The sequence below is a fragment of the Asterias amurensis genome, chromosome 6 (assembly GCF_032118995.1).
Source record: "Asterias amurensis chromosome 6, ASM3211899v1".
In the NCBI taxonomy this organism is placed as follows: Eukaryota; Metazoa; Echinodermata; class Asteroidea; order Forcipulatida; family Asteriidae; genus Asterias; species Asterias amurensis.
In genome coordinates this window covers 384,394-399,681 of record NC_092653.1, presented here as the reverse complement: position 1 = coordinate 399,681, position 15,288 = coordinate 384,394, and the positions used below count along the sequence as shown (strand labels likewise).

The following is a 15,288-nucleotide window of genomic DNA, read 5'->3' as shown; positions in this document are numbered from 1 at the left end:
GATCAATGGTTTTAAAGGAACACGTTGCCTTGGATCGGACGAGTTGGTCTATGAAAAGCGTTTGAAACCGTTTGTTATGAAATGCATATGGTTAGAAAGATGTTTTAAAAGTAGAATATAATGATCCACACAAGTATCACTCAAAATTGCACGGTTTTCATTTTACGTCGCGAACTAACACGGTCGGCCATTTATGGGAGTCAAAGTTTTGACCATAAATGGCCGACCGTGTTTGTCGACGAGGTAAAACGAAAACCCCGCAATTTTGAGGCATATTTGTGTAGATCATTGTATTCTACTTTTACAACATCTTTCTAACCATATCGATTTTATAACAAACGGTTACAGGACGCTTTTCAAAGACCAACTCGACCGATCCAAGGCAACGTTTTCCTTTAAAAGTTAAAACTTTTAATCCTTCTCACACTGGCACGCCTACAAAAAGTCATTTTACAAAAGTCATGTGAAAAACATTTAATTAAAATAATTTTTCAGTTTCAGAAGTTTTTGTGAAGAGTAATTAGAAAAAAATAGATTCCACAAGATAATAATAATTAAAACTTATAAAGCACCATCTATCTAAGACTAAACTTATTCCGAGGCGCATAAAACAAACAAAGAGAGTAACAAAACAAAAACACAAATTACGAAGCTTGGAAAGAAATAGGGGTACGTTGAATAAAAATGTTGAATTACATAAACGTGTTGGCAAAAATAAATTGTTAAAAACAGACAGAAAGTCAAAAATAAGAAATGTTGAATAGGTGGGTTTCTAGCAGAGTTTTAAAATTTTCCAGAGACGTTGTAGCTCGGATATGTAAAGGAAGAGAGTTCCAGAGTGTTGGTGTGGATACAGAAAAAGCACGAACGCCGTTGGAAGTGTTTGTTTTAGGGACAGTTAAATAAAGTTGGTTTGTAGAGCGAAGATTGCGAGTATGGTGTATATGGTGAGAGAATTTCTTTGAGATATGGAGGAGCCCTTCCATTCATAGCTTTCCAGGCAAGCAAAATAATTTTGAAACTGTACTCTTCCTCTGATACACACGAAAGGGCTAGTTTGAAACATTTGTTTAGTAATTATGATTCTCCAGTTCTTTCTAATTTGACTCGGGATCGTTTGGAGGGTCCGTTGTCATACCAAGAAGTTTTGAACGCCCTGAAAAGGAGTAAAAACGGAAAGTCTCCGGGGTCAGATGGTTTTAGCTTTGAATTTTTTAAATTCTTTTTCTCAGATTTGGCATGGTTTCTATTGCGGTCTCTGAATTTTGGCTACGAAACAGGAAGTTTTTCAGTCACCCAGCAATATGGGATTATCACCCTGTTACCAAAAGGGGATAAAGGGAGACCCATTTCCCTATTAAATATTACGTACAAACTGGCCTCTTCTTGTATAGCAGAGAGAATTAAAACATGCCTTCCTTCTATTATACATGAACAACAAAAAGTTTTTTTGCAAGGTCGCTATATAGGGGAAAACATTCGTTTAATGTATGATTTGCTTAACTACACAGACAACAACAACATTCCTGGTATGTTTCTTTTAGTTGATTTTGAGAAAGCCTTTGATTCGGTCTCCCATGACTTTATTCTCCAGATTCTTGAGCTGTTTAATTTTGGCCCTTCAATACAAAAGTGGTTCCAAGTGCTGTATACAATGGTGCAAAAGCCTCTGTATTGATAAATGGTTTCTTGTCAGAATCTTTTCAAACTGACCGGGGTTGCCGGCAAGGTGACGGCTTAAGCCCTTATTTGTTCCTTTTGTGTGCCGAAATTCTGGGCAAAATGGTTCGCAGGGACAACACTTTGAAAGGTATTACAGTTGATGGCTCCGAATACAGGCTTTCTCAATATGCAGACGACACCGTGTTTATTCTAGACGGATCTGAAAACTCGCTTAGCAGAGCCTTTAAGCTTCTAGACAATTTTGCTTGTATGTCGGGTCTTAAGGTTAACATTAGTAAAACCAATGCAGTTTGGATTGGTGGTAATAAGGGCCGTCAAAAAGGTGTTTGTCCTGATACTGATGTCCACTGGGTCCGTCCCCAAAAAAGTTTTAGAGCTCTAGGTATTGATTTTTCCACCAACTTGGCCAATATGATTGATAACAACTATAACAGGGTTTTAAATTCCATCAGCAACTTAATTAGGCAATGGTCTAAGCGCAACCTTACAGTGTTGGGTAGAGTTACTGTTGTGAAATCTCTCATTTTGTCTAAGCTCACATTTTTAATCCTTACTCTCCCTGATCCCTCTAAGTTATTTATTAAGAACCTTGATTCTATGTTGTATAAGTTTATTTGGAAAGGGGTTGACAGAGTTACTAGGAATCAAATGATTCAAGATTACAGCCAAGGTGGGGTTAAAATGGTGGACACCCGTTCATATTTTAGTGCCCTCAAGTGTACGTGGATTCGCAGGTTGCTATAAAGCAGAGGCCGATGGTTGGACTTCCCTGTTCTATACATTATTTAATTTCCAGAATATACTTTTCCTAGAAGGCGGCCACCCGAGTATTGCTCAAATTTTACAGAGGGCTGTTCACCCCAACCGTTTTTGGTTAGATGTTCTTACTGCCTGGGGATCTTACGTACAATGCCACCAGCCGATTAATCAGATTGACTCCTTAACCAGCGTTTTATGGTACAACCATAGGATTAGAGTTAATTACAACTGTGTTCATTATAAACATTGGATAAATAAGGGGGTCTCTTATGTATGTGATCTTCTAGATGAAAGGGGTTCTTTTCTTACTATGGTTGACTTTATGGCTAAGTTTGGTGTTAAGACAAATTTCCTTGAATACGGTGGAATAATTAAGGCCATAAAACAATCCTTTGGTACAGCGATGACGGGCAAGGATGGAGCAAGTATTTGCTTCCCTTTCATTCCATTCAACTTTAGGCTTCTCCTGCAAGATCAAAAAGGCTCTAACCGTATTTATAACTGTCTCACATCTGCTAAAAAGGTAGCCTATAAATTCATCGCTAAGTGGGAAACAAAATTGAGTATTCAGCTTACCAAACCTAAGTGGATGGTCCTTTGTAACATTCCATTTTGTGCTACCAACGACACCAGACTACGGTGGTTTCAATACAGATTAGTCCACAGAATACTTGGAGTCAACTCATTCTTAGCCAAAATCGGTAAAAGGGTTAACGGTCTTTGTACATTCTGCCAAGTAGAGAGTGAGACGCTGGTTCATTTATTTTGTAGATGCAAGTATTCAACTATGTTTTGGACCCAATTTGGGGATTGGATAAGGAGTACTCTTAATATTAACATTCGCTTGGACAATGAGGCTATCCTTTTTGGTATTACAAAAAAATCTTGGAGTGCTCTTAATCTGATCCTTCTTTTGTGTCGTTTCCATATCTATAAAATGAAACCGAGTGAGAACAGACCCTCCCTTGCACTATTAAAACTGGATTTAAAGCTTTATTATACTTTGGATAAATACATCTCCATCACCAACGATTCCACTGTTAATTTTCAAAAAAAATGGGACTCTTTCAAACTATTGGTTCAAGGTTAACTTTGTAATTTGTTTATTTCTTTGCTGTCAATATTACGTATTTTCAGCGTATCTGTAATATGAGGAGTGGTCTTAAGTGTGAATAAAAAATTCCTCCGTGGAAAAAAAGCAAAAAAAAACAAAAAAAAAACTAGTTTTAGATAATACGCGAGCAGCAGCGTTCTTGACATTTTAAAGTTTTGTGATAATTAGTTTCTTGTTTATACTATAAAGCAAGGAGTTTCCATTATCAAGCCTGGATGTGATGAAAGCATGTATAATAACAAGGATAGAAGCAGACTTTTCGTTGAGGATTTTGCGAATGCTGTTAAAGGCAGTGGACACTATTGGTAATTACTCAAAATAATTATTAACAGAAAACCTTTCTTGGTGACGAGTAATGGGGAGAGGTTGATGGTATAAAACATTGAGAGAAACAGCTCCCTCTGAAGTTACAAAGTTTTCGAGAAAGAAGTAACTTTCCACGAATTCGATTTCGAGACCTCAGATTTAGAACTTGAGGTCTCGAAATCAACCATCTAAACGCACACAACGTCGTGTGACAATGGTGTTTTTTCTTTCATTATTATCTCGCAACTTCGATGACCGATTGAGCTCAAATTTTCACAGGTTTGTTATTTCATGCATATGTTGAGATACACCAACTGTGAAGGCTAGTCTTTGACAATTACCAATAGTGTCCACCGTCTTTAACCCTGTAGTCCCTGCACCGCCCGAGTTTGCTGAAAACTAATATTTCAAGATTCTTGCAGTTAATTACTGGAATCGTAGTTCAAATTTTAAAAGATAGCCACAGCTTAAATTTAATGCACAATTTGAACCTTGATATTTGTATAAAAGTACAAGTTCGCATGAGTACAATAAATGTCTCTCGTTAAACGGCTACGGTAATTTTTATGGCAAATATTTGTTTGTAAGGATAAAACGGACACAATAGCTTTTCAAGGCTTTTATCTGACTCAACTATTATACTGATTAAATGCGAAGGCGTGAGTTTTCGACAATATTATCATGAATGATGAATAAATACAGTTTCCTTTGTTTCCTAATGAGCGTTTTGTTGGGGTAAGAGCTAAATAATTTCATCATCATTAGCTTCATTAGCTTAATAATGACTATCGAGGATTCTTTTGACGTTCCTTTTTTTCTACAAACACAAGCTAGCAAGGTTTCCTCCTACCACATACAGTATATCGATAGGCGGCTGGGCGGTCCAGTGGCTAAATGGTTAATGTTTCTAATATGGTAAAAAGCAGATTGACAAATTTTCTTTACATGGGATTCCATACACATATTGTTATCAAAAATTACCCCAAGATTGCGAGCATTTGCAGATGAAGTTACAGTGGCAGTGCCAATTTGCATCTGGTGATTTACTATTTTGTTTTGGTTTTGTTTAGATATTATTAGATGTGGAAATGAACGGTTTAAATTATATTATCAAACATGCTTTCACTTTCTTACTACCTTTTTAATAATAATAATAATATTATTATTATTATTATTATTATTATTATTATTATTATTATTATTATTATTATTATTATTATTATTATTATTATTATTATTATTATTATTATTATTATTATTATTATTATTATTATTATTATTATTATTATTATTATTATTATTATTATTATTATTATTATTATTATTATTATTATTATTATTATTATTATTATTATTATTATTATTATTATTATTATTATTATTATTATTATTATTATTATTATTATTATTATTATTATTGGTTTATTAAGAATTCAAACACCGCAGCCCGAGGGCTAAATTGAGTTTAAAAGATACACAACAATAATATACATTTAAAAAAACTTTTAGGGAAGTGCTAACAGAAAGAAAAATTGTTAAAAAGATTACGTACAATTGACAAAAAACTACCACTAGGATTCCAGCTCAATTAAAAAAACAAGGATTAAAAAAATTCAACTGTTGAGAAGGGTGGTTAGGGAAGGAATTGGGCTGTTTTTGTACCGGTTAGTTCTACACCTGATTTGGCAAAGTTAGTATTTCTAAGATTTTTGTTTCTGTTGGGTGGGAGCAAATGTCTATAGTTGTTAGAACTTAAAAGATTGGGTTGGGTTATGCTCGGGTCAGGATTTGAGCTACTACAAGGCTTAACCAACTACAAGGTAAACTACCAGTACTTTTTATTTTCATGAGACATCAAGGGTTACATCAAGGCTCAAGCACTGTGAACTTGGAGTCAAACTACGCATACTAAGTAATAGTTCGTGAATCTAACAATGACAAGAAATAAGTAAAATAAAACTCATGTTTAGTTTTAGTTTCCATTTTTATTCAGTCAGCAGTTGCCTGCAAGTGGTACAATATTTTCACCTTATTAATTTGGTTTGCAACTAATCTTTAAAAAATAAGAATAGGAATAAAACTACATCCTAAACTGAAAGAAGAGCTACTACCTGACACCAAGAGACATAGAGTTAAATAGATACAAACAATCATCAATTTCAAACCCTTGATATTTTTACTTTTTTCTAACTTCATTCAACTTAAACACGACACATTGCATGTAGGTGGCAGCTGTCTTTACAAGGTACTATGATGTTGTTCAGAATTTATTTCTGTTGAAAATTGCCGTCCTCAAAAAAAAACTCAGGATTTTGTTTCAAGGATTCCCTTTTTGAAGCGATTCAGAAGAAACAAACTTCCCCATTGAAAAGCTCTACGAGACAGTGACAGGTTCGGGAGTGCAGAAATAAAAAATGTTTTGAATGCACACATTCCCCAGAACAATGGATTTATTTGATGAGTCTGCTGCCACCTAGTGTCTCTTAAAGTTTCACCATTAACTTGTTAGCATTCTGATGGAATTATCCAGCTTTAATAATTGCTACAGACAAGTGCAACGTCATATTATATGCATCTTTATACCAATCTGTCATTGACCACAAACAGCTTTGTTTCCCAAACAAAATATCATCAAATGCCTGAGAAAATAAATTAATAAAGAATGACGACATTGTATAAGCAGAAAGTGTTTACCACGCAAACATTCATTGTAATATTAGTTATACTGGCTCCTTGTTTAGCAACTCTGTTAAGCCTTTTTAAGATTATGGCGGACTCTTTAGGAGTACACCGTTTGGTTTGAGTGAGACAATTCACCAAAACCCAACAGCATCATAGTATTGTGTCCATCATATCTCTGACAACTAGTTAATAACATCCAGGTCTCGACAAAAGTACCGGATTTATTTAGAAAATAAAACACTAGAGGGAATATCTTGTATAAAAATTACTTTGTAAAGTGATTAGCTTAGCATGAAGGTCATACTTGTTTTTTAATACAACATTGAGACATTGGTCACACAATGAACACTTTCCCGTAGATTTATTTACTGTTTTTGTAGATTTAAATCTTACTTTTTTTCAAATCAGTTAAATGTAGTTAAAAAAAAACACAGTACGTTGCCCACTCAAGATTCTATTACACGTTAAACTGACAAGATGCTTTAGTTTAAATTAATTCATATAATAAATAAGACTGCAAAATTTACATTTTGGATTTTGTCCATCTTGATTCACATTTTCCAGCTGTTTTCCCAGAAGCGTGCATCTCTTTGCAAGCAAAGAAACCCAATGACTTCGCTCTGCTTGTGAGAAATGGATGTGTTACAAACTCATTAAAATCATTGGATTGAGAGTAATGGGTAAAGCTAAAAGCATGATGAGTTCACTGACAATATGGAACACCATTGCACTGAGAGATTTATCCCACAACGTTTCTTTGTCAAGCTTTGCCATTTGGAGACCTTAAACAACATCTGTTGTTTTAATGCTCATACTGTGGTTGAATATACTAGACTTATATATGGTTCAATGAACCTTTGGTATTGTATGTTTTTCAAACTGAACATAGTAGAGCAGCCATTTTGTTTTCATCAATGCATCTCCAAGGCACAGAAATGAGCCATTAGTGGGCAATTAGTCTTGCTCTCTGATCTATTACTCTAAAAGGTACAGCTGTATTTACTGTGGAGCCATAGTTAAGTACACATATCTCATAGATCTAAGAGAACATGACATACATGGAATAACAGACTGGGGATGGAGACTAGAGATCACGGTGGGGATTACTGCAGTTACATATCAGCTAAGTACAGGATAGAAAGACAAAGAGGCCTTTGTTCCGAAGAAACTGAAAGGAAACAAAAGTGAAGCTAATATGGGGACAACTTCTGCTGCACAAAGTCCTGCTATTAGGAAAAATAAGCAGGGATTCAGTTCAACAGTACACAAAGGACAATGGTCAGTAGCCTTTTTACAGTAAAGCAAAATTGATTGTTGTGTTTTGCTAATACAACTCTCCTCTATTGCTATAGCTGTTCAGTCATCAAGTCGAGCCCCATCTAACAGTTCAGTACGATGATCTCGGAGGGTTAAATGTTACTAATGTACATGTGTGTACATGTCCATGTTTACTCGTATGTACTGGCTGTGCGGTCTTATGCCCTGATTATGCAGTGATTGAGTGGTGAGATGTTTGTCTGACTGCCGGGTATTCATCGTCATTAGTGCAGAGTGCTATTTGGCCACATTCTGATTAGTCAGGCACCTTTCAAACCAGTATTCATGAAAATAAAGTTAGTGAAACACCAAACACCAATAGATGGATTGCGCTAAATTGACCACTATCGTTGATGAAACAAGCATGTTTGAAAGGCTATCATTAGCTGAGAATTGTGAGACTTTTCCATTGTTAATCATCAAACATGGAGGTTGATGGAACTTAATGCAATCCATCCGTAGCTGGCTAGATCAACATCATACCTTGGTGTATGAATGAATGGCTTTGGATTGGCAAGGATTGGAAATCATAAACTGCAACGTTCTCTCTGAAGCCAACAGCCGTAGCCAGAGTCACTTGATTGGATGTGGCTTAAAGGAACACGTTGCCTTGGATCGGTCGAGTTGGTCTTTGAAAAGCGTTTGTAACCGTTTTTTATAAAATGCATATGGGTAGAAAGATGTTGTAAAAGTAGAATACAATGATCCACACAAACATGCCTCGAAATTGCGTGGCTTTCCTTTTACCTGTCGACTAACACGTCAGCCATTTATGGGGGTCAAAATTTTGACTCCCATAAATGGCCGACCATGTTAGTTCACACAGTAGAAGGAAAACCACGCAATTTCGAGGCAAACTTGTGTGGATCATTGTATTCTTCTTTTAAAACATCTTTCCAACCATATGCATTTTATAAAAAACGGTTACAAACGCTTTTGTTTTGACCAACTCGTCCGATCCAAGGCAACGTGTTCCTTTAAGATACAACAGATATATACATGTAGGCCTACTGCCACTGTATGCAACAGTTGACTCGTGTTATTAGTTGCATTTTTAATGTTCAAATCTAGTCTTCAAAATATGGTTTTGTTTCCAATCTCATTTTTTAAATAAAAATAGGTTAATATTGACTTGCCAATCAAATCACCATCAATGATAGAATCAACATTGAATACATGTATGTTATTGTAGGCAACGATATTAAGGTAATTAAACAGATTCAAATAAAACTGTTTTAGTAGAATCATTATTGTCCCAATCCGTTAATGCAGCTCAACATCAGAGAATGTACAGTCTAATCATGATCATTATTTTGTTTACATAGCAACAGAACGCTTACATCCTCACCAGGGTCTTATGTCATGGCATTCTTTACCTCAACATTCTCAGCCAAATTTTATTAACCTGATTAGGGTATTTATTATGTTAATAAATAACTAGTTATCAGTCTGAAATAGTATGCATTACATAGCATTTTGGCCGGTGACCAGGGCCCTACTTCATGGCACTGCTTATTTACTCCAATGAATGATGAAGTTTGCCGGTTGTGAGAGTTGCTCGACAGCTTGATATGCTTTAACACTATTGCATTATTGTAACGGTAATTAGTTATGAAAACTTGGACTGCCACAAGTAATACCAGATTAAAAACACACAAATACAAACAGATATAAACATGTAAGAAACTGAGTAGAACTAAAGCGGCTGATTTATGTGACACATTCAGCCCTAAATCAGGCGGGACTAAGGTAAACAGCTGTCAAGCAGAAAAACCCAATACCAAAACATGAAAAGGAAAAGTTTTGGGTAATGTGCGTCTAGGGTGTGACATAGAAAAACTTAGAGGTAACTTACACCCAGTTCAGAAAGACACTCCAGAGTCCTGCCAATCCAAAAAACTTAGGAATGACTCTCTAGGTCAACCTGAATCAATTTTTGTTTCAGGTTAAAATTTACGTTTGGCTCATGACAAGATCGACGTCTGAAACAAAGACGTTCTAAAGTCTTTCCATACAATTGCAACATTCTATCTTTCGACTTCCAGCGCGTCAAGACGAGGAGCTCATAAATGTTTCAGATATGGAACTTTTTATGTACTTCAAGTTATAGTCTGCTGACCATTACCATAGCAACACACTGAATTAGAAGTTCTATCATGAGACACTTCAGAGAACTTTATTCTCGTCAATGTTGCTCGACAAACTACACTTTTCTGCTGGACAACTGAACCGATATTACCCCTGGAACCAAATCTACCCCACTACAAAAACAAAAGGGAACAAAGTATGTTCCGAGCTTGTAACCCTTTCCACCATTGAATCCGACTCTATTAAAGGTATTGAAAGTCTTACTAAACGTCTTCTACAAACCTTGTAAGACTTGCAATGAATTCCCTACATATACACATAAAAAACTCTACAGAGATTACCTATAAATTATCAGAATATATATATACTGACTTTAGTAATATTACTAGCAATTTGACGCTTGATTCCCACAAATGCTAGCCACAAAAACAAAACAGCGGAAATAATGGACGACTGTTTGATTTTGTTTGTCTGTGGATGAAATCAAAGCATTTAAACATTATTAAAAGCATGTCTGCTTGTTTATGTGTTCTTATTTACCAGGTTGTAAAACCACTTTGCACATAGGATACAATTCAGTCTATATTAACACTGCCATAAAGCAACAATGACAAGTATTTCCTTTTGGTTTTGTTTTCTATAAGAGTGAGCCAACTCTCTGGAAGTCCAAAACACTCCTGAGTCCTTTCATGGATTGGGGTGTCTCTTTCCAACTCTTTTCTTTTCGTCTTAAACCGGTTCCATGTAAAGATGTTGAGTCATAGATCTTGCTACTTTACAGATTGTTTCAAGATGCTCCTCTTTGATGTCCAACTTACTGACAACTCCTGGTAGCTTTTGTCAGGGCAAGGTTTGGCCAAAGGATCTCCACATTGTTATGCACAAGGGCATTGATATTCACAATACATCATTACCTCGTTACATCCATGATGAGAAATCCACCTCAAACAATCTACAGAAAACTAAACATTCTTTCCTTTTCTGTCCGCTACAACTCTGTATAAAAAGACTGCAACTGTCCACAGATGAAGTCGACCCTGGATATTTCCACTGGAGGCTACCATGGCGATGGCATCAGTTATTTCTTTAGCCAAGCTCACATTACAACAAGAACATGATTTCACTCAAAGCGCCAAACCTTAAGAAGTTTAATTCCACAATAATTTCAGCCTTGATACATCCAATATGTCCACCTTTACGTTACCATGGCGACATACTACTTCCTTTAAGAGTGACATGTCCATGTTCATCCTTTTGTTACCATGGTGATATACCAATTAGCCATGAGAGTAACATGTCTGGTTGAATACTGTACAATGACATCAAGTCTCCGGTAATCTCTTCCATTCAACCATCATTTTTTGTTATTACTTTTTTTTTTGATGTCCGGATGAAAGGTCGGTATATTTGGTTGTTTTTTCCACCATGTCCAATCCAGTTGGATCTGGTTTATACAGGATGTAGTTTGGCTTGTTGTCATACTTCTGTGTACTTGTTGGGTTGTCCCTTGATGAATGGCTCATGCCACATACGTTTCAAGTCACCCTGGAAACAAATACACAAATCAATCAGATAAAAGATAGTCCCCAGGACAGGTGTACCAGACTAAATCTTTTCTATGCATGGGCAAATACTTCATCAATTTGAATACTAATAGTCTGAATGTTGAAACGCTGCATGACAGAAACACATCTAGGCCCAATGGGAGACTTTGGAATGCTAGGTGGCAGCAAACTTACCAGGTAAATTTCCATTGTTTACGTAGTTCTGAGCATGCGCACATTACCGAGAACAATGGATTTTACCTGGTAAGTCTGCTGCCACCAAGCGTCCCAAAAGTCCCCTATTCCCAATTAAGCACAAAACGTAATTAAGCATCAAACAATTGCTTAGCAGAAAAAGATTACCAGCCAAAATACTATGTCACATGTACAATTTATGACCGGCTTCCTGATTATTGTTGCTTAGCAGGTAATAAGTAAGGGAATTTATATGCTTGAGCAGCTCCATAAAATTGGGCCTAAGATTCCATCACTGATGACTTGTTTTTTGTATTGTTTCTGATTGAACTGTTCTACCATCTTGTCGCTAATTATGAACTTTTGTATTATCTCTGATCTATATGTTTCTTGTGTCGGAGTAGCTATCATGTCTTATGTTCGTCTGTCCTTTTGTTTGCGTGTTTTCTGTTTTTGTTTTGTTCGTTTTGTTTGTTTGTTTGTTTGTTTGTTTGTTTGTTTGTTTGTTTGTTTGTATGTATGGCTGTTCTAAGGTTAATAGATGTTATTTTTTTTTGCATTGGGGATAAAGATGTGTAAATTAGGCACTTTATAGTCAGCACTTTATAGTCCCACGTTCTGTTAAAAAATCCACAGGAAAATCATTTGGGTGGGATACGAACCCATGACTTTTGAATTGCTAGATTTCAAGCTAGCCCGGTGGCTAGAGGCAGTTCTCCTTTCACATAGCACCATTTACAAGGTGCTGTGGCGCAATATGCTGCCAATAAAACTAAAGACACTGGGGCGAACCCCTTTTCTTTTTGATAAGTGCACTGGGTTTTTTTGTTCATGTGTTACATAACACACAGGACCTATGGCTTTGCGTTCCATCCAAAGGACGCAGCAAAAATGGTTAAAAATTAAGGACAAAAGTGTCTCGACCTTGACTCGAACCAACACTCTGCTGGTCAGAAACACCAGAGCTTAAGACCACGACTAAATTTCACAAAGAGTTAAGACTAATCTTATCTCAAGTTAGGACCCGAGTTTCACCTCAAGTTTATAATATCTCCTAGAACTAGTCCTGAGTTAGGACCTAGAACTAGTCCTGAGTTAGGACCTAGAACTAGTCCTGAGTTAGGACCTAGAACTAGTCCTGAGTTAGGACCTAGAACTAGTCCTGAGTTAGGACCTAGAACTAGTCCTGAGTTAGGACCTAGAACTAGTCCTGAGTTAGGACCTAGAACTAGTCCTGTGTTAGGACCTAGAACTAGTCCTCAGTTCTTTGTAAAATCGACCCCTGTGCTCTAAACTGCTAGGCCATGACATGACGCAGAGGATTATATGGTCGCTGGTTTACAGAATCCTGAATGACTACCTTACCTTGAGGTAGGCCATAAGGAGTAATGGCAGGAGTGTGAAAGGGACAAGATACAGCAAAGCTGGTTGAGCTGCTTTGTAAACTTCAGATGATATTGTAGCCGTCAGTAAACCTGTACATAAATTCAATCTAAGGAGTTAAGCTTGCAATTTATATTCAGGGAAAGACAATCAAATCAGGGTGCTAAATGTGAAAATACTTGTCAACATTTTAGAAAGGTTGAGCAAAGTTTGGGTCCATTATTTTTTATGAGTTTGTGAATTAGTTTATGAATTAAAGGAACTCGACACTTTTGGACATTAATTAATTACTCAAAATATGTATTAGCATAAAAACCTACTTTGAAATGAGCAAAGGAGAGCTGTTGATAGTAAACACAATATTGTGGGAAACGGCTCCCTCTGTAGTAACATTGTTTTTGAGAAATTTCTCACTAAAATACTAAATATATGAATCTAAAAAAGACTTCCGGCCTGAAGCCTTTTTCCGGCATCTGAAAGCACACACAATTCTGCAAGGTTTTTTTTTTCTTCTTTCTTTTCTTGCAACTTTGATGACAAAATGTTGTTATTTTAAGCATACATGTATGTGGGGACAATAAACCAAGTACGAATACTGCTGTTTTACCAGTTGCCAAGGTGTCCAGTGCCTTTGAGTCAAAGAAGACATGGGTTGACCCTGAAGATAAGACAGCTTTGAATGAAGACGTGTCAGCTGTCAAGACAGGCGACAAACACCATGGCCACAGGTCTAATTAATATGTGCCATAGATTTGCACATTTCAATAAACTAATCACCCCTGAGGATGAGGTTGGAGAAAATGGTCTTAGCAATCTCAGTGGAAATTCAGATGGGGGATCATCAATCAGAATTAAAAAAACAAATGGAATAATTATATGGAGTTTGATAACACTAAACAGACAAAAAGACATTTAATAGATATTATATTTGCATCGGGATAAAGAACATTAATATCGGTTTTACTCTCACACCGATGTGTGTTGCACTAATGTACATACATGTACTCATTTCTTTTCCACAAGTTCTGTGAAAACAAAAGTTGTGGGTTCGAATCCCACGTGAGTAATATGCCTGTGATTTTGTTCACAGAGCTTGGTTAAGTACTGATTATACAGTGCTAACACACATCTGTGTATGGGTATCAAAATTAATCTTAAGAAAATAAATGAAACTCACCAACAAAATAGCCAATGAGTGAGCAGTGGAAGTAGGTAACTCTCTGAGTCAAGCTGTTTGGAGCAATAAGAGGGGCTGCTGCGGCCCCCTCTGCTGCCTGACGTTTGTAATTATCATAACGCATGACAAAGCACAAGAGAAGACCAGGCATGACTATGTCACCTAGTCCTAGCATTGAGAAATGACCCGAGTTGTGTAGGCTGCTGGTTTAAAGATACAACAGATCAATAAGCAGTTGACCTAAGACTAGAGTCAGAATGTCTTGGTTTGTTTCTTCAGTTGTTATACTCACTAAATGAGATATCACCTGTTTCAGACATACACGTCAGAGTCGCGTCAAACCAAATAAATTAGGAGCGGCTCTAGGTCGACCCAAATAAATTTTGGTTTCAGACAGGTGAACTTAACATAACATTGACATTAGGCCCGGCTCATGACAAGATTGACGTCTGAAACCAAGGCACTCCAGAGTTGTTCCGAACGACTGCATCAGTCAATTTTCCATCTTCAGGTCACTCCAAATCAGGAACTTAATTCGGGGAACTCTGGAGTGCCTGACTGAAACGGGTGTAACAGTCACTATGTCTTGGTCTGTTTCTCTAGAGATACTCACACAATGATAATTTAAATACATCTATTTGTTTGGGGATGAACCAAATGGAACAGAAAAGAGACAAAGATTTGAATTATCTCGCAAACCCCTTTGTCTTCTTGGAGTCATGCTTGTGATTAACAGAATATAACAGATACTCTCTTTAATGACATTGAAATACTTTCAAGAAATATTTTCTTCATTATGAATCCAAAACTGGCCGATGTTTTTTCTTGATAGTTAATCGCTAATAACTTCACCAATAATAGTTATTTAGATAGATTCAGCCAGAATAAGCACACACCACTGAAGCAGTCTGTTCCCTGATGTGTAGATTGTTTTTCAACCGGAAAAAAAACCAATAAAACATTTCATGAGTGAATTATTTGCGACCCAAAGGGCATATCATTTCCTGTCGTATACAAAAGTGCCGTTTTACAGCAGCCTG

General features: G+C 36.5%; 1 protein-coding gene across 2 annotated transcripts in view; it reads right to left on the bottom strand.

The window, feature by feature from the left end:
- Positions 1–5,827: 5,827 nt before the first annotated feature.
- The window catches only part of LOC139938341 (signal peptide peptidase-like 3), a 49,503-nt gene continuing 40,042 nt past the window's right edge, over positions 5,828–15,288 (bottom strand). The window contains exons 9-11 of one of the 2 annotated variants that reach the window (XM_071933796.1): positions 14,249–14,451; positions 13,054–13,163; positions 5,828–11,494 (exon numbers count right to left, since the gene is read on the bottom strand). In XM_071933796.1, the coding sequence (XP_071789897.1) occupies positions 11,426–11,494; positions 13,054–13,163; positions 14,249–14,451 (382 nt within the window). In that variant the 3' untranslated portion in view covers positions 5,828–11,425. The remainder of the gene's footprint in view (positions 11,495–13,053; positions 13,164–14,248; positions 14,452–15,288) is intronic. The other variant, XM_071933797.1, reaches the window with a different exon arrangement.